Source organism: Chrysoperla carnea, chromosome 5 (assembly GCF_905475395.1).
Source record: "Chrysoperla carnea chromosome 5, inChrCarn1.1, whole genome shotgun sequence".
NCBI lineage: Eukaryota > Metazoa > Arthropoda > Insecta > Neuroptera > Chrysopidae > Chrysoperla > Chrysoperla carnea.
Window position 1 is genome coordinate 38,654,086 of NC_058341.1, and position 20,025 is coordinate 38,674,110.

The 20,025-nt window shown below is 28.5% G+C and overlaps 1 protein-coding gene across 1 annotated transcript; it reads left to right on the plus strand.

Annotated features, from left to right (window-relative positions):
• Positions 1-202: 202 nt before the first annotated feature.
• LOC123301164 (protein FAM214A) lies at positions 203-16,360 on the plus strand. Its single transcript, XM_044883897.1, has 7 exons — positions 203-284; positions 4,133-4,468; positions 11,853-12,163; positions 12,899-15,048; positions 15,271-15,443; positions 15,611-15,870; positions 16,101-16,360. Exons 1-7 carry the CDS (start codon positions 243-245, stop codon positions 16,264-16,266), a joined length of 3,438 nt encoding a protein of 1,145 aa, XP_044739832.1. The 5' UTR covers positions 203-242; the 3' UTR covers positions 16,267-16,360.
• Positions 16,361-20,025: the final 3,665 nt, after the last annotated feature.

Sequence of the window (20,025 nt, forward strand, 5' to 3'; positions counted from 1 at the left end):
AGTTGTGACGTAATAAGTATTTTTTTACAACATATTCTACAATTGTTCAAATTAGTTATTACTATTATTATTATTTATCGATTATTATATTGTATTTTTTTATTTTGGTCACATTTGATCAAAATGGAGTCTTTCCTGATTGTGAATAATGAAAACTTTAAATTTCGGAAATAATTTTTTTTTAAATCATTTTTATTCGGCATTGTGTAAATGTGTATTTAAGAAAATTTTTGTTAAATACTATGAAGTGTATGTTTCCTGTGGAAAATTTTCTTGTAATAAAGGTACTTAAAAATTTTTTTTTCTTTTAACATACACGCGAACACAAAATTTTTTCTGTATAATTACTATCGTTTTTTATTAATTAATTTAAGCAGAAATTATACTGATTATATAATATATTATTTTCTAATACATGAATTATATTAGACTAGCCGCCAAAGATTTTAGAGAAAATCTATACTAAATTGTATTTAGGTTTAAAGTTTTTCAAAATGTTAAGGTAGTTTCGTTTTTAAATAAGGCACGCATTTTAAATGTTCCGAAATTGCACCAAAGTAACAAGCCACTAAAAACGGTTTTAAAATCGTTTTTCTGTGTGATATATCTAAGACCCAGATACCAAGTCTAAATTTTTTTCTCATTAACAGGGGGCGTATTTAGGTAATCAAATATGGGGTCAAAACGAATCAGGATTTCGTCAATAATAAATGTTGTGCAGATTAATTTGTTTATATAGTTGAAAATGACCAGCGCAGATTATCTCTGAGCCACAAAAAACGCACATTTTAGTATATATAACTACTCTATGTACTCCGTGCGATTTATGACACAGAAAAGTCTTGACATGTTTCGGTTATCACGATCTTTTTCAAAGTATTTATAATTTTCTTAATTATGTATTTAAAAAAAAACTTTCTGGTTCAAGTTTTTCCCAAATTTCATCATAAATATCAAACTTGACGTCTGGTCTACATGGATTTCATAAGTATTTGTGAATACATACTCAAGTTGTAACTGTAATCTAGTTGGTTTACTTTTACAGAAAGTGTAAGGTTTCCATCCTATTTATTGCTATAATTACATGATAAACATATGCTTATTACAAAATATAAATTGCTGGATATAATATCGATGATGATTAATGATTTTTATAAATATTAATAGGTATGTGATTCAATAAAATTATAATTTTGATTTGAAATAGTGGTCCTATTTCCGTTCAAAGTTAATTTCAGAAAATAAACAATGTTCTTATTTTGTCTTATATAAAAAGACAAGACATTATTATCGTTCAGTTTATCTTAAGGTGATTGTAAACCTACAGTATTGTAAAAAAAGTTTTGGTTTATTGCACGGTACATACATATAAACTAAATACATGCTTTGTAGTCAAGTAATGACTTATTTTTGGCTTTACAATACCACACAACTACAAAAATATATAATATATTGTGTGCAAGTGATGCTTATAAATTTGATAATATAGATATCGCTCTTCAATCATTTATACTCTAACAATATTCGTCTCTGTTCATGAAATGATAGATCTTCATGAACTCATAATTAATAAATATTGTTTTGTATCATATTAACAACCTTAGCTTTTTATGGTATTCTTATAAACTACAAGATTGTCTAAATATTTTAGACAGTTTTTTAATCACACTCTCTAGATTTTTTAATATAGAAATATCCAATTGAAATGGATAACCTATATGATTCATCATTTTTTCAGCCATCTTTGAACGATAAAATAACAATAAAAAGCCCGGCTACTTAGGAATTTTTTGTGATTTTTGGAAACTTTGCTAATCAAAAAATGTATTTATAAAGTTTTATTGAAATTCCTATAATTATTCAATCCTTGCATATCTCCTTAAATGTGAATATGATGTGAGTAATCCACAAATAATTGAAAACCTAAAAATCAGCATTCAACGTTCAGGCCATGCATTTTATACGTAAATAGCATAGAACATTTGAAGACCTATAATTTTCAAAAACTCACGAACTGGTGGACAATCCTATTATGCTGACTGCCATAGCTGCAGTATACGTTGTTTAATTTCGGAAATTCAAAACCGTTTATTCGTTCCAAAAAAAATTTAATAAATTGTATATCATACCTACAACCTTAAAAATTAAAACTTTCTTATTTCATTATATGTAGTTGTATAATAGTATCAATATTGTATTATATATAATAAAAAAAAAGTTAATTTCATTTTCTGCCATAATTACCAAAAATTATATTTTTGCCATGATTATTTCCTAGTTGTGTTATTGACAATGATCTATTAAAATAAATAAAATATAATACTTCTAGACCATACACATAATATTTTTTAACTGGTTATAATCAATTATAACCAACAACAACAAAAAGTGATTGTTATAAAATTATACTTTCTCTTTCATTATTATGCCTCTCATTTTTAATTAAAAAAATTTGCAAAAAAAATCAAGTTGTATAAAAATTTAATTAAACACCAGTCACAAAAGCAAACATCAACTTTGCAGTACTTTGTGTACAAAATTCATGCTTTGAAACATTTTCAGTTTTAGATAGCTTTTTATTTTCCGATGTTTATTTCATCGCTTCGATTTCCTCTAGCTGTTAAAAAATTACTAAGATTCTAAATTGATGGCTGAAACTTAGTTAATTAATCACCGATAAATTATTTCCAATACGAATATTCGGGTTTTTCTAAGTTATGCCACCACCATTTATGATTTTTCTATCTTGTACAATTGCGGCGGAGCTAGGTGGACAAGGGCTTCGGTAAGAGTGGACCTCCCATCTCGCCTTTCCTCGTCCCAAATAACAATGCATATGACAATTTAAAATATGGATTAAACATATGAGATCAATATATGAGAAAAAATATTTTCAAAATTTAATTTGGAAAAACATTATTTACCTTTCGATAAAGTTATTATAAATATAACGTTATGTTGCAACCTGCCTCATACAAGTCTTATCATCAGAAATCACGGTAAAAAATAGCACATGCTTATCAAAGACGCTTGGCGCATGTATTGAAAGTCTTAAATTGGAATTTCTGTTATTGTTAATGTTTGTTCGTTTAATATCGTTTAAAAAGTTATAGAAGTTATTGTGAGCAACCTCGAGGTTTCCCAGCTTCGGGAACTGACTATTTCTTTCTTTTCAAGGCTTAGGGGGCTCCCTAAGCTTCGGGGCCCTGGTGCACTGCACTACCTAACCCTATGATAGCTAAGCCACTGGTCAACAGGTAATAATAAATGCTGAAAAAAATAATATTCAAAGTAGCAATTGACCTGGAAAATCTTAAAATCCTGGAAAAATCATCAGTTTAGTTGATTAAAATGTTGATCTTCAATCTTTTTACAAATAGATGAGTCTTTCTATAAACTTGTTCTTTATATTTATGTATTCAACTGTATGACTTTACCAAAATCATTGATAGTCTATTCTTAGTTCAATCACTCCAGTATATGTTCCATTCTTTTTTCATTCTTCTCTTATAAATGACTCTTTCAAAGGATATATACATTGTGTCTAGCTAAGTTGGCACCATATAGGAAACTTTTTTATTGTATGGTTTACGAAAAAAATGTATTCTTTATAAAAAGCTCTGCTTTCAAAAATATAAAAATTCAGTTAAAAATTCATTCCTAAACAGTTTTCTTCAGTTCGTTTTTGCCTCAACGTACCCTTCGCGTTCCATGCATGTACCTATATATAATTGTACTGTTACAAAATTGTTTAAATACACTCCTACATATGTCGGGAGTGATTTCTTTCCGTTGTCCTTGTTATCTGTTCAAAATGATCAACATTTCTAAGCGACCATTAATCTTCCTATCGAACCTTCTCAATTTGTAGACATCCTATACATTCTATGTCAACAGTGAATAGCTTATTGTTAATATTTTTGAAAGTAGATCTTTTTATAAAAAATAAATTTTTTTCGTAAACCTTATAATAAAAAATTTTTCCATATATTATGCCAACTTAGCTAGACACCCTGTATACATTCCACATCCTTTTATAATATTTAGAAATATAAAAATGTTATTTATATAAAGTAAGTAATAACAAACATGTGACATTAATAATAATATATTTTCATTTATTCTTTTACAGATGCACAGTTCAGCGTATGAATCAGCTGTTACCGTTGGAGTAGGGGGTGGGGGTAGTAGTTGTTGTTGTAGCAGTAGTAGTAATAATGGTGGAACTAGTGTTAGTAATGTGACTAGTGGTGTAGATGATCGAGGTGGGGTGGGTGGTAAAATTTGTGGTGAAACATCATCACCCTTAACGAACAGTGCTGAAATTCTAGTTGCTATAACAACATTAGTGACTGAGGGACGTATTCCTGATAAAGTGAATACGAATTTTCGTGGATATTCAGAAGGGCCACATTGTCACAAATCAAAATCATCAATCAATCATATTTGTAATACAGATCAATTTTTGGTAAGTTAATTTGCATATACTTAACATAAAGAGTAAAATTGAATTTTGAGTATTTAACAAGGAATTTTTTTCTGAAATGTTGAAAAAACGCAAAATAGTGGGCTTTTTCATAAGTCTTGTGATAGAAAGAATCCAGCATATTTTCACATTTATGACTAAAGTGATAGGCTGAAATTTGTTTGCTTCAAGTAAACGAGAAATGAAGGATCTGTTACCATCCTTGAGTTTGAGCTGTTGTTCTTAACTACCGTCTAAAAAAAAAAAATTTTGAATATAAGCAACCTTTTTAATAACCTTTTTCGATATCTCTAACTATCTCTAACGCTAGGCAAAATATTAAGAATCGGCCCTATTTGTCAATTTGTAGCAGACTGAGTTTAAAGTTCAGATTTTGATTAAGTATCTTACAAAATGTCATGCAGTATGATTTTGCAAAATTTCAAAAGGGTATTCCTTTAAATACCGAAAATAATGTCTTCATCTTAAATGTGACACACTTTGTAAAATAATAACTGACGGATATATCAACGCACAGCCGAAACTCCTGAGGCTAGGAACGGTAGAAATTTGCACGTGGATTTGTTTGACACTGTAAGTTAGCACTAGGGAAGGATTTTTGGAAGTTGAACTTCTAAGATGGTGAAAAGGGAATTAAATTAAAGTTTATATGAAAATCCGTCATTTTTACTTAGAAATTATACTAATATAGAAGAAAATTTCTAAAATATTTTCATCAAAATTTCTACAACTATTTAAAAAAAATTAATTTTTTAAATAATATAACATATCAGACGATTTTAATACACAATTCATTATAAAATTTTACTCATTTGTAATATTTTGTAAAATATTCCTTCGGGAAATCCAACGACATGAAAATGCTATAACATACGTTAATGTATGAAAATATTACAATCATATTTCACCATATAATTGAATATATTACTAGAGATAACTTGACAGTAATGAAAACTGAGTTTGTATAACCCAGGGTAAACTGTATTAAAATGTCAACATAGTAAATATGTATCTCTGTCAAGTTTCATTTTAGTTATTTCTAGAAAATCTGTAGTTTTGATATTTTTCATTTATGATACATTTTCTAAGATATTTTCACAATCCCATGAATTTATTATAGCTAAACTCAAAACTAACAGAAAGTAATGTTTATAGTAGATGTAAAATGTAAGTATACTTTTATCTAAACTACTTAAAAAAAAAAAATTTCTCAACTGACGAAAAAAGGAGGTTCTCAAGTTGACTCGTATATTTTTTGCACGAAAAATTGTTTACACAGTAGTCCGCTTTCGCTAATTTTTTTTTCTTGAATAGGTAGGATATACCTGTTTGTACCACATAAATTCGGAGCGATTCTAGAAATTTTCGAATAATTCTCATATAATCGTCAAACGAGATGAGATTTCTATGTTTTTCTGCTCTAATTATTTTGAATCATAATCCTAAGACGGAAAAATCTGGTTGATTTTACAATTGAATTACAAGTGGGTATCGACTAAAGAAATTGGATTAGGGTATCGCCTTTCGTATACAATTCTAGTGCATATCTCAGATACTTTGGGTCAAAATTACTATGTCTTTATTACTACATGGAATCTGTAAAATCGTGTTGGTTGTTCGAGACAGTTGTCCGGCTCGAGCCAGCGTTGTTAAATAAAGACGTGTGAAAAGACGTAAAGGTGAATACGGTACAATTCTCACCGGTTTTGAAGTTCAAACATGAAGTCTGTCTATGACTGTGTACTAGACATACTGTCACTCTGAATATTTCCTAACTAGATAATAAAGAAGTAATATCTTCGCCAATTTCCTCTACTTTCTCTTCCGTATACTCTTTGTTCGCTTTTCGTCGAATATTAAAAAAATCCAAGGTTTGGTGTTCGTTGTTTTTAAAATTTTCCCTTTCAGCAGAAATTATATGCATTAGACTGTCACAAATATGAATAGATGTATAAATGTCAAAATTAATTGACTCTAATATTTTGCTTACTTCCACAGTTAATTATATTTTTGTTAAAAATTTCCACTCGCGCACTCCTTTGTAAGCTCGCCTCTGCAGGCACGTTCCTACTTTTCCTTATGGATAGTCCACCTCTATATAAGCTCTTACACACTTTTCTCTGGATCTGTGATAGATAGACATCTTCTGAACTTTATCATCGAAGAATGAAAAGATTGGTCCCGACGAAGGCGTAGTAATCGTTTTATCTAAATTAAACTATTAAATAGTTTATATCGTGCGAACAGCTAATAACACACGCGTATGATTAGCATTTTAGCTAACATGTATAAAAAATAAACTAATTTAGGAAAAACAACATAAAAATTACAATTGTGTATCGTCATTTGTCAACAATAATAGACCACTTAAACAAAAAAGAATTATGTATTTTTTCTTGATATTCAGTGAAAGGGAATAAAAAAAAAGTACACAGTATTAATATTATGAGAAATTATTTAACAAAATGGAAAATAATTGCAACATATTTAAGCAATTAGTTTAATTTTAGTACATTCATTGGGTAAAACATGTTTTGTTGTATTTAGATTGATATACATTTAACAGCTGAAACTCGTTGAAAAATGAACACATGATGTTGGGATATCAAAGCATGGCTTAAAACAATGTACAGACCGCGTTAATGTCAGTACTCGTGGGTGGGCAACATTTTTTAAAGCACTTATGGTCGTGGTGGTAGTGCCCCTTATGGGAGTGTAAAACTACGTCTATAAAAGATAGAGAAATGAAAATTTGTAGATAGGTTCAACTAGTGAACCTTATGAAAAACAAATAAAAAGTTTGAATTGAATTGAAAAAGCTGAAAAAAGTCAGAAAAATTTGCAGTTTTTCTTTCTTCTTTTTGCAAAAAATTTTTTTTTGCTGAGCTTTCGAAAACGATTATTAATCAAAAACGCTGACGTCAAAATTTAAGAACTCATTTCTTTTTTCAGCTTAATAATAAATATTTCGACATTTGTTGATAAAATACACCTGACTGCATATTTCCTGAATATATGAGAACTTAGTTCACGAGAATCATTCTATTCAGCGATAGAAAAATGAACTATACGCCTTAGCTCGCATAGATACATAATATTTAACGGAAATGTTGTTTACAATCTTGTAAACCATACACATACAAAAGAGGTTAATGTAATTGTTTTTATTTTGTGCAATTCTTCAAAAATAGTAAATCACGAGTTGAAAAACGCACGATAAAATAAAAATGTATACGAAAACACTTCACCTCAAAATTAAAAGTTCAGAATTAAAAAATAATGTGTAAAAATTTTAAACAACACAAACTACTAAGTTAAAACAAGGAAAACTATCGCAATTATAAAAGACTAGGGGAGCAAATGAAAGGCGCAGCACATTAAAATGTATAATGAAGTAGGTAACTTTACCTTTTCATTCAATGAAAAACTCTTGGTTTATCGAGTAATCAATGGTGCCCTTTTTTATGTCCTGGTAAAGTCCCTAAAACAGAGTACAGAGAACACTGAGGACAGTTGTACAAGTATATAAATTTTCAATTGGAAATTAGTCCACTGTTACTAAGTGTAATAAATATTGAGAATACAATACATTTATTTTATCTACATAGTTTCAAAGGCCGTACATACTACACAGTTAGTACACTACGTACATATGCATTAGCTTAGCTAACTCATTCACAGGTGGAATTATTTATTATTGTTAGCTATCAGTTTTGTGGTTTTCATTTTAGAAAAAGATAAAATCAACTTTCGTATTTTTACCTTTACTTAGCTTAGACAGACTAAACCGATAATGTGAAATATTACCTCTATGTACAATGCAGCAGACTATTTGGTATAAGCAACGTCACGAAAAAGTTCATTTCAAGACGATTGGATTTTTAATATTTATTTTCCTATTTAAATAAATATTAAATAGGAAATCCGTCATGTGGGGTAGAGATGAAGTGCGTCTGGCGCCTGCGAGCTATTGCGTTTACTACTGCGCGTCGCTGAGAAAGCTGCGAATTTGATTTTAAAATTATTTTAAAACAATTCTTAAAAAAATAATTTTCCATGTCCTTTTAGAAATATAAAATATAATTGCAAGATAGTTTTGACGTCAGTGCCGGATTTAGGCTTGATGCCGCCTTAGACCCTTGAAATTAAACAATTAACTTTCAAATATTTAAAATTAGACACTAGGACCGGACCTCACGTGTCTAGGCATAAATCCATCACTGTTTAACGTTGTTGCCACCGTCCCAGATATTATTCTAGTAATTAAAAAGTACGTTTCCCAAATAATTTGCCAGACATAAATTCAATTCCTTTCATAGAATATTATACATAGAGAACGCCATGGCCCAAAATTTCGATATGATGAATAAGAGAGAACACTGTAAGTTAATTCCTATGTGTCCTTGTCTAATCTATATGCCATTGGCTAGATATTGTTTACATTACACAAAATCTGTATGCATCATATGATTATGACATATGACATATGACCATGACAAGGACACATAGGAATTAACTGGTAGTCTTCTCTCTCATTCATCATATCGCAACCATTTACAGGCTAGCATATCCCTCGCGTTATCTATGTATAATATTATATGGTTGCTTTAACCTGTGTGCATCCAGTGTTAGTTAACGCAGTTCTGATCAGATTCAACCCTTTATCTCTACCTAAACTCAAGGAAAGAAATGTTCGAAATTCAATCGTCTTAAAATAAACTTTTACAACTCTCGTACAAATTACAAAAGGTGTTTGACTTATTCATTGAAAGCAAACACTGTTTAACAAAGGTTGGAATAGTTACATTTACCACCAGATTGCGTAGTTCCAATAGCCATTTGTCTTCGTATCTGATTTATTAACTTGCCACCGCGTGGTCTAAATACTAGAGTTTTAAAATACAATCAATGCAATTTTTATGTCATTTAGTCGTTATCCTTTCAGTCAAAAAATTGGTGTCGAAGTAGTTTTTTCCCAGTAAGTTATGTATCATTATTATACGATAAATTACGGATAGAAAAGTTTTTTCGAACAGTTTTCTACTTATCGAATTTCTCGAAAACGGTCCTTAAAGGTAAATTTTGTAAAAGCGTCGATAAATTACATAATTTTATCTAATGAAATCTACAAAAAAAAAGATAATACAAACGTAGCGCTGAATCTAATCAATGCAGGATATCAAAATGTATGTACCCATTGTAATCGCGAAACCGAAGCCAAAAACTTTTTTCAAAATCACAATACTTATTTTTCTGACTCCTAGTTTGTGTATAGATGTTGTGCGGGGCTCTCATTAATTCTTTTTTTCTTTAAATCAAGTTATTTAATACATATTTATTTACGTACCTTACCTTTTAACATTGCTTAATATTTTTTAAAGCTATAAATTATTTTTTTATAGTAGGTTTGTATTTTTTTTTTTGGATGGGGGGTTTTTATATAGGGGCCAAGCCTCTACTATTATATGAGTTTAGAATAATACTAGGCCATTGTTAGAGTTAGTGCTTATATGTTTATACAGTTAAAATTAATTTTCTTAAACTTGACTAGAATCGTGGATATTAATTTTTAGGGTTCCGTAGTTAATTAGAAACATATGTTAAGTAAAATTTTATAGCATACAACTCTCGTCTATTTAAAGGTATAATATATTTGAATTTCGTTATTCTAAAAAAATAACTAGCTCTTTGTGTCCGAGCAAATTAACTTCAAATTTATTCGATCAATTAGTTTGGCCACAAAAATATCTTTTAAAAATCTAAGAGTGAAGGACAAATCGTAAACTCTAAACATTTTAGTTATAATTAATTATTTCATAATATAAACTGGCTGGTAAAACAGGGTGAGTTAAAACTAGGGGATGGATAAAAGTAGTTAATTTACGTAGTAATAAATATTCGAATTAAAAATTTTCAGGGAATAAATTTTCAGTTGTCTTTTACCTTAAATATTCTGATCGAGGTATTCCATTGGACTCTATTCACTCTGGTTTCTCGCTTTACTTCGTTTTACGATATTTTATTTTAATGTTTGTAAAAATTTATTTAAAAAAATATTTGTTAATTTTAATTATGAATAATGAATGAATTATTTTCAGTTAAAATTACTTAAGTTTTAATCAATCAATTTAAATTTTACATAATTATGTACTTACACTTAAAAATATTTTTCGATAAGCCGTGTATGAGAAAATTAGATTCTACAGAGAGTAGAAAATTAAAAATTGTCTTTCTTCTAAATAGAAACACAATCGTTTAAACTTAATCTTTTTTTTTTTTTAATACTAATTTCATCTCATGATGCGCACTATTTGTGACAGCAATCATGTTACTGTATATAATACTTAGACAATCGATTGATGGTCGAAAATTAATTATCAGTATTTTTTCTTAAAAAAGTATCGTAACCTTTTTTGATTGTGTATCAGCAATATTATGGTTAATTAGTGCGAGATTAATTATTGTTACAATACAGCTTCATCTTCCTGACTCGTGCTGGCCAATGACGAAAACTAGACCTACGGTCTAAAAAAGTACTACACTGATTGTGTTATTCTGATTTAATTTTTTTCAGTATGTAATTTGTATATCACATCTGTAATAAAATTGCCTATATACAATAAAACGACAGTATATACTGTTGATATTTTGTCACATGTCTGCGAAACGAATGTTAATTCTCTCAAATTTTTAAAGAATGTAACGCCACACAAAACGATTTGGTACACCTTTGATTAATTCCGCATGGATGAATTCATAATCCTCAATATTTACCACGATACCATGTTAGGAATCTAGTGTACTGACTGATAAGAAATATTGGTCGGTATTCATATATTAAATTTTATAGATATTTTTTCTATCTAAGTTACATTCAACATTTGAAACATGACGCATGCAAATGACGTGATCTTGGCAAAATTTACGTGTTTAAAGGTTTTAGTTTAAATTAAACAACTGTACAAAAAGTTGAATGAAAGTTTAAAGAGTTTAAAAGAATTTTGTGTTTATCAAAAACAGGTTTTTTTAAACTTTTGATATATATATATTTATATTTATTTTTGGACCACCATTTACATATCTCATGCACCCCCAATTTTTATTTGGAGAGAATAGGTCCCTAGTGACTCCCCAGGTTCAATATAAACCACTTTGGGAATAAAAAATCCAAACTATCGAAACACCAAAAACATAAAAGTTTAAAAATTCCTTGTTGACTACGGACCCATTAATTTGTAATAAAATTAAATAAACATAATATTTTGTTCCATTTTATCATTGCATATAATTATTTACAAAATATAAACAAAATTTTGCAAACAAATCATTAAATTAATTATAATTTTATATTTTTTTTATAATAAAGTGTTCTAGATATGAAAAAATACAATCACACGTGCTTAGCCTATGGCAGAAATCAATTCCAATATGTATCGAAGTATTATTAACAGCTGATTGCGAATGTGGAAAGTTATTAGCAAATCACCTTGACATATCTTCGTCGTCGTCGCCTTTGAATAGTAATAACAGCAGCAACAATGGTTCTAATCAACAACAATCAACATTAGCACAATCAAATCTTACATCATGCCCGACTACAACAACATCATCTTCAACAACAATACAAACTGAACAATTACTTTTGGAACAATGGTATTTAACTGTCGATCAACGAAGGTATGTAATTATTATTTCAAGCTATTTGTTTGTGAATTTCAATAATTTTTATATAATCGACGTTAAATTTAGTTTTGTCATTTTTATAGTTTTCATTAGCTGTAATTAAGCAATAATATTTTTACTGGAAGTTACAATCCATTTTGTGGAAAAGTTTGTTAAGTTTGTTTTAAATCGTATTACTAAAAGCATGAAAAGCATGAATTGGACAAAAACTATTACACATTTTGATAATTTAAATATTAGTACCTAGATGACCGAGTTTGCTCGGTATTTTTTTAGTTTAAAAGACACCAATATTATCACTAATATAAGAACCATTTAAAATGTCTCCACACAAATACCAATGTTAATGTCCCGGTAATGTTCTTTATTTCGTTATTTACGATATTCGTATATATCACAACAGCTATCTATCAACCAAAACTGACAAAGCCACACGGACAACATACGAAGCGAACCACGTACAATATACATACTCACCAATAGATCTCATATTTTGCAGTTGATGTTTCAGTTATTCCTGAAAATACGTATAAAATGTTGTTTTATAAAAATTAAACCTAACTAGATCGATTTTTCGTCCCAGAAATCTCCTGCATACTAAATTTGATGAAAATCGTTGCAGTCATTACCGAGATATGTATATATATACAATCGTATAATATATTAGATAATTACGAATACCAAAAATTTCCAAAAACTATGAATAAACTGGTATGTAAATTGTTTCAGATCAAAGGACACCATTCCAAGTATAACGACTCAACAACTTTTAAATGCAGTACGTTCCCAATTACATTTTTCACAATTAGCAGCATGGCTATCAAGATTACCAGACAATAATCAATCATCTTCAACAACACCAACTCAATTATCAAAAAGCCACAATAGCCATAGAAATATAATTTATCGTTTAACAATACCTGGTGAAACGTTTAATAAACAGTCAAAATTATCAACATCCAGCAATTACAATGAACATAATTTTCCAGTAACTGAAATTGGTAACAATAATTATTTAAAAGTAGCAATGCGAACATTACCACGTTTAGAATCAATACCAAAATTAAATTGTACGAATTGTACCACTGTGGAAAATTTAGAGACTACCACATCGGTCGAGCAACCTTCAACGTCTTTATCTTGTTGTAACAGCGATCAAAAGCCACCATTATTAGACGATAGAATGCATTTTTCATGTACAAAACATGGCAAACACAAATGTACATACGATGAAGATGATACCGATTTAGATTTGGATAATCGTTTAAAAGAAATTGAATTAAAACATAAATCGAAAGTTCGTTGTTTACATTCAAATAAAGTTGAAGATCCCGTTTATCCTTTCCTCCCTTCGCCCTCTTGTTCCACATCCTCACCCACCTCAACCGATTTATTATGTCGACGTGATTATGAATCATTTATACAGAATCAACAGCCGTCATCGCGAATATCTACCATAAATTATTTCACAGTGCCATCAACTTCAAAATGTGTTCTTAAAAATATAAATAATAATAATTATGACCAAAAATCTGAAATCAATTGTTGTGATACATTTGGAAGAAAATCATCTTCTTCATTATCTGGTTATTATCATGAAAATTTTTATAATTTATCAGAAAATAAAAGAAAATTTTTTCAAAATTTATTTAAACCAGATGAAGATGAAGATAGCAGTGGAGGAGGAGATGAATGTAGTAGTCAAAATGATCTCAAAATGCAACAATCATCATCACAGAGTAAAAGTGATATTTTATTAAATGCGATAATGCGTTGTTCATCACAGAAAAATAATGACGAAAATAATATTGATGATAAAGCTATGACGATTCTTCAAGATGATAATAAACCTGATCAAGAGGATGATTGTTGTTTGAATAATTATAAGAAGTGTGAACGTGGTGATGATCATGTTGATGATGACACTGTGTGTGATAAATTTTTGGATGATGATGTTAATAAATGTGATAAAATGCATGATAATATATTGAGTGATAATAATAATATATATATAAAAAATAAATTATATTCTTATACAAATAATGTTAAGGCTTCAAATAATAAAAAAAATGAATTTATATTTAATAATAATTGTGATAGTATTTTTTCTTCTGTCGATGATAATGATAGCAATAATATAATAAAAAATCATAAAAAACATAAGAGTAGAGGTACTATACGAGTTCAATCACCAATTAAAAAACGTTTAGAAATTGATTGTTGTCGAAATCAAAAATTAATTCCACCAAAAAATGATAATAACATTAGCACAACACCAAATAAACAGTTACGTGATCGTACAAATAATTTAACACGTATAATGATACTCCATGAGAATAGAAAAGATTTATTTAAAAATCATTCAGCTTTAGAAATTAAGCGAAAAATCGATTTCACTGAACAAAATAGTAACGATGAAGATCAAAATAAACGACAAACGTTATTAAATTCAAATTGCTCAACAAGCTATTTAGATGATGATGAAGTTTTGTTACTGGATAAGGAATGTGAGAAAATCACATCAACAACACAGGGTACAGAAATACCATCGGTTTTAGATCAGAAGAATTTTCGTAAAAGTTTGGATAATGCTGCCTCAATGGTATTCCATTCGAGAACGGGATTACCATTAACAAGTAGTCCAGCACCAATACGAAAAGGTGCAAAATGTTTCGATTTTGATTCAAAATTAAATTCTGTATCAGCAATAAGAAGTGTGTTGTTTGAATTAGCGAATTCGAATTCAAATGGGGATGATGATAGTGAATCAGATTGTAGTGCTGTATCTCCATGTAGTCCTGATGCAAATTTAACATTTCCAAAAAATGCTAGACTACAATCAAAATGTGTATATGCATCGTCACGATCTGGTTTATTAGGTAAAGAAACATTCATTAGTTTTTTCTCCCAAATTAATATCTAAGTATTTTTTAAGTATACACTGTCCTGTCGTTTTAAAATAACATTTACAATTATTATTTATTCTTGAGCTATAAAAAAGTTATAGAGCTCCAGATCGAGCTTACAATTCAAAAATTTACTCCGAAAATATCTTGACTTACTTTTCTTTAATAGCTATAATTAATTTTTGTATTTTTTAGGTACATTCGAAGAATCAGTTTTACATGGAAGATTAGAACCAGTATCTACAGTCCAAGGTTTCACTGCCGAACTAGGGGCCAGTGGACTATTTTGTCCAAATCATAAAACGTTTCCAGTAACAGTATTTTTCTATTCTCTTGGAGATATGGATCGAATGTCTGTTCCGTACTTGGTAAATAAAAGTTATTTTTCAATTAATTTCTTAGTACTGGCAACATTTTTTTTAAACTTTACGCACTCAATGAAGGTGCTAAATTTTTATGTTCAAAGAGCTACAGTCGGTTATGTAATTAGCAATCCAAATTTATCTTCATCTAATTTGATAATATTTTTTTACAGGGTCACATCAACCTTGGTAAAAAAGGTTATAACGTTCCTAAAAGTGGCTTAGTTCAAATTACTCTTTTTAATCCTATGGGAACAGTTGTAAAAATGTTTGTTATTTCTTATGATTTATCCGATATGCCAGCAAATTCTCAAACTTTTATTAGACAACGTACACTATATCTTCCACAAAATTGTCCAGAATTACAACGTCCAGATCTTGAATATAGTGATAAATGGGGACAAAAATATTTAAGATTTTTAATACACTTAAGGTAAGCTATTTTTTGTATTATAATTTATTATCCAGGACATTAGAACCCTTGAAATCAAAATTTTCCAGTTCAGTTTTTTTTCTTTTTAAAATGCACAATTAAATCGGACAAAGTAATTAAACTTTTATCAAAGTTTCAACAGAACTTAAAAACTTTAATTTCGAAGTGGAATTAACAAGACTCGCTATTAAATTTTAATTGAAATAATTCCAATTATTTTCTACTTACAGATTTATGAGCTCGAAGTCAGGTCGCATATATCTACATACTGATATACGTATGATTATATTCAATAAATCCGATATGGACACAGCTACAGGTTTAACGGAACCCGGCCATGAAATGCGCAGCTTTATTTACTGCCCAAATAATCCAAAATATTCACCACGAAAGTGATTATATCACTATTTAATAATAAATGATATTAAAATAAAAAAATAATAGAGACATTCTTTACAAAATATTTTAAAAACAAAAATTAAAGCTATATCCCCTCTATTTAAATGTATAATAAAAAAATAAATAATCATAAGAATTAATAAAATACAAATATTTATAATTTTAATATCCATAGGAAATGTTTCTTTTCTTTGTTTCTTCGTCTATCTGTCTTTGTTTTCTTTTGTTTGTTTGATCAAAAATATGAAAAATTGAGTGATATGTAATTTGTTTTGTTGAATGATATAATTAATTGGTTTAATTTTGGAATACTTATTTCATTAATTTACATTAACTGCATAATTTCGTTATTTCTGATTTCATTACAGTCGTAGGCAGCGTATTTGGAACTTTGTTTATGTTGGAATCATTCATTTGTAAACAGGCGAATTTTGGAGGTGAAGAACAGAATAATGTTTTTCCACTAAAAATTTAACTTTTTTAAAAGCGGGATGAATTAGTTTTTTCTTGAATATTTCCTTTTCTATGTATATTAAAGGAAAATGTAAGGATTAAAAAATTGTAGTGCAAGAAATTTTCAATATTTAGGGAAATCTATAAATATTGGTATAAATTTCTCTGACTACAATTGCACCAAATGTTCACAGTTTTTTCGAAAATCCATAGAATTAGAAATTATTCACGATAAATCTAATTTTATTTGATATTGTACCTTGGAACTAAGAACCAGCAATATTAACGTTGTTGTAATGGTAATTAAATCGTTCTTGGTGACCATTTCCATATAAAACAAAAGTGAATAAATAATTTATAATATGATAATTTAGTGAATGCCAAAATTCGTCTAATATTCGATACTACACATTTTCTCGCGTGGAAGAGGAGAACTGTTAATTTTCTTCTGCTTTATACGTAAAGGTAGATTTTAATAATTTTTCGTTTTTTTATTACTGATAAACCGTCCATAAAATCATCGATCGTGCATTTTAAGTACTCAGAAATTTTCAGCTTTTTAATGGGAGAGTCGATTGATCTTAAAGTTATTTTAAAAGCTCGGAGTTGTTAGTCGACTGTCTGGAGTATGAGTGTGATTTTGTTTCCATCTCAGAATTGATTCCAATATAAACTTTTAATATTTAATTTTGTAATGGAAATAAACACGGCTGTTTTAAAACGTGTTTATTTAGATTGTTCTTTGTAAAGCGTGCAATTAGAGCGGATATATTTGTCCTATTTTTATTATAAATGGGTATTAACGGAATAAAGCTAATTGAATAAAATTCTCCATCGTTTCTACAAAGATACTAAGAAATTTGTTTAATTATTTTTTGAGATACAACAAGAATTTCATATTTAGTTATATTTATTAAAACAAAAATATTTTTGTCACAAGATCGATTGTAAATTTTAATATTTTGACATGTATAATTTTGATTTTGTAGTTTGTCTTTGTAGAAAATTTATGAGAAATATTTTTTAATTGAATTTGTTAAATAAATGTATCTATTAATCATTTATGTAAATTTCGAAATCTATAAATTAAAAAAAATATATATATATAATCCATAATTTGAACTATTTGAAAAATTTCTATTTTGCTATATGATTATAAAATATATAGACATATAATAGTGACGAGTTTTATTTAAAAGAAAAATTGTTTTTGAAGATTGGGAACAATGTATTAAACTGTTTTAAGCTACGTAAGAAATCGTTTCAATTTTTTAAAATAATTTAAATAAAAACAATAAATTTTATTCTCTTTGAGTTTATGCAATTTCGAATACAATTTGTCTCGATGTACGAATAATAATTATGAATTGTTTAAAAAATTGAATAATTTATTACGTAGTGTAATTACAGCTTTATTGAGGTTGCTTGATATTAAAAAAGGTGTTAACAGTTTATAAAACAGGCTTAAACTTTAAAAGTGAAATTTATCTGATAGAGACATCAATATGCATTCGAATACACTTTTATAAAAGTTTAACCTCGCCGTATGTCTAGCAATGAAAAGCTAACAAACTTTAATTTAAATCAAAGTCCGTTTAATCCAATGTAGTACTTTTTTAATTTTTCTCATTCAAATCTAATGATGTCATGATATTACCGTTTACATTTGTAAACAATGTATACATGATAAATTTTTCGGTTGCGAGACAAACCCGGGACTAAGAAAATGCTTCGTTTTAGTTGTATTTTCATTCGAAATTTGTTTTCCACTAACTAAATTGCACAAGCGCTACAGCTGAGAGAAAAAAAATCATTGAATCATAAGCTGTAGACGCCTGTGTTAAAATTTATGTTTTCAATATTCGTACATTGTTAGGGAATGGCAAAATTTTTAACATAAAAGCTTACCTTTGTTAACACCGCGACAGTTGTGATACTCATCAACCTTTAACGAAAATATGAATTATTTTTATCGTTAAATTAAGAAGAAAATCGTACGTTTTTATTTCTAATAATTAACTATAAAATATCTTATCGTATATCGGAATTTAATATTTCGAAAAAAAATTAATTAGTGTATTAAAACATAATGCCAAGAAAATAAGGACACTGATAATAAATGGATACATTCGGCGGCAAAAAAAAGAATGTATCCATAAAAAACGGGTTCAAATATCCTTTATTAGAAATAAATGTTTTATCAATAAGGAGTAGATAACAAAATTGCTGGAATTAGTTGTGTACTGTTTTTAAACGAACTTAGTCGATGGCTTTACTTAGCCATTATTAAAGGTTAAGTTTGCGTGTTTTATTACTGCACAATTGTATGCTATAACTGGATTGAAAATATTTACAAGGCAAGAAGTAATATCTTTTTGTTTGAATTTTATTTCGAATAGAAACAGACATTTGTAACGAGGACTAAAGCCGTGCAAGACCGCTCAATAATTTTTAGACTAACTTTTTCTATGTATTACGTTATCGTAAACACGTAACGGCGGCGAATAAATCATTTTTAAACAGTCACAAACGAAGTTTTTTGATTTTTCCGATTAACAGGAAGTAAATTTTGTTTACATTAATTTTTGCTAAATTATTGCACAATAGATAACGTCCATATTGACTGCTTTACTTAAAAAATGCAATTCTCTGATTTTCAGTAGATATGTTATAGTTTCAGTTAATGTTTAAGGTTTTGGGATAGACGGCCCGTAACATCTCTGATTCTGTAGTTAGTCGTTACATGACGAAAATTTATTTTAAATTTTGAAAATATTAATTGAAACAATTATTTTGTTCTTTATTTCACAATAACACCGAAGTCCACTGAAGAAGTTAAAGTCAAATTTAAACTTTAAAATATCTATGATAAGAATCTTTTATCAAAATTATTTCCAGATTAATTTGGAGTCATGAAATGACAACAAACGTTTGGTTGCGACTTGCGTTGCATTATTGACATAGATGTGAAGATTTTCTCCAAAGATATTCTACAGTTTTAACTTGGTGGAAATATAATTGTTTTTCTAAATTTGAGATGGAAAAACAAATTTCTCTACAAAATATTTTCTTATTTTGACATAGTTTTAGTAAAAAAATAAACAATATTGGATGCGTTTAGCCGATAGAACCGCTTGCGATAATTGAAAGCAAAATTCAAACAAGCAAACTGGTTCTGGACGATAATTATTTAGTCCATTCAACATTTTGCTTTCAAGTGTTATAGAGTGTTTTTATCGACTTAATACATTCGTTGAAGAGCTTTAAAAATACGACAGTGCAATAAAAAAAAAATGAAATAGA

Bases quoted from the DNA above. Each gene is read 5' to 3' on its own strand.
- LOC123301164 (XM_044883897.1), top strand. From the start codon at position 243: ATGAAGTGTATGTTTCCTGTGGAAAATTTTCTTGTAATAAAG. The intron at 12,164-12,898 runs GTATGTAATTAT...AAATTGTTTCAG, and splicing joins TTAACTGTCGATCAACGAAG to ATCAAAGGACACCATTCCAA. The intron at 15,871-16,100 runs GTAAGCTATTTT...TTCTACTTACAG, and splicing joins AGATTTTTAATACACTTAAG to ATTTATGAGCTCGAAGTCAG.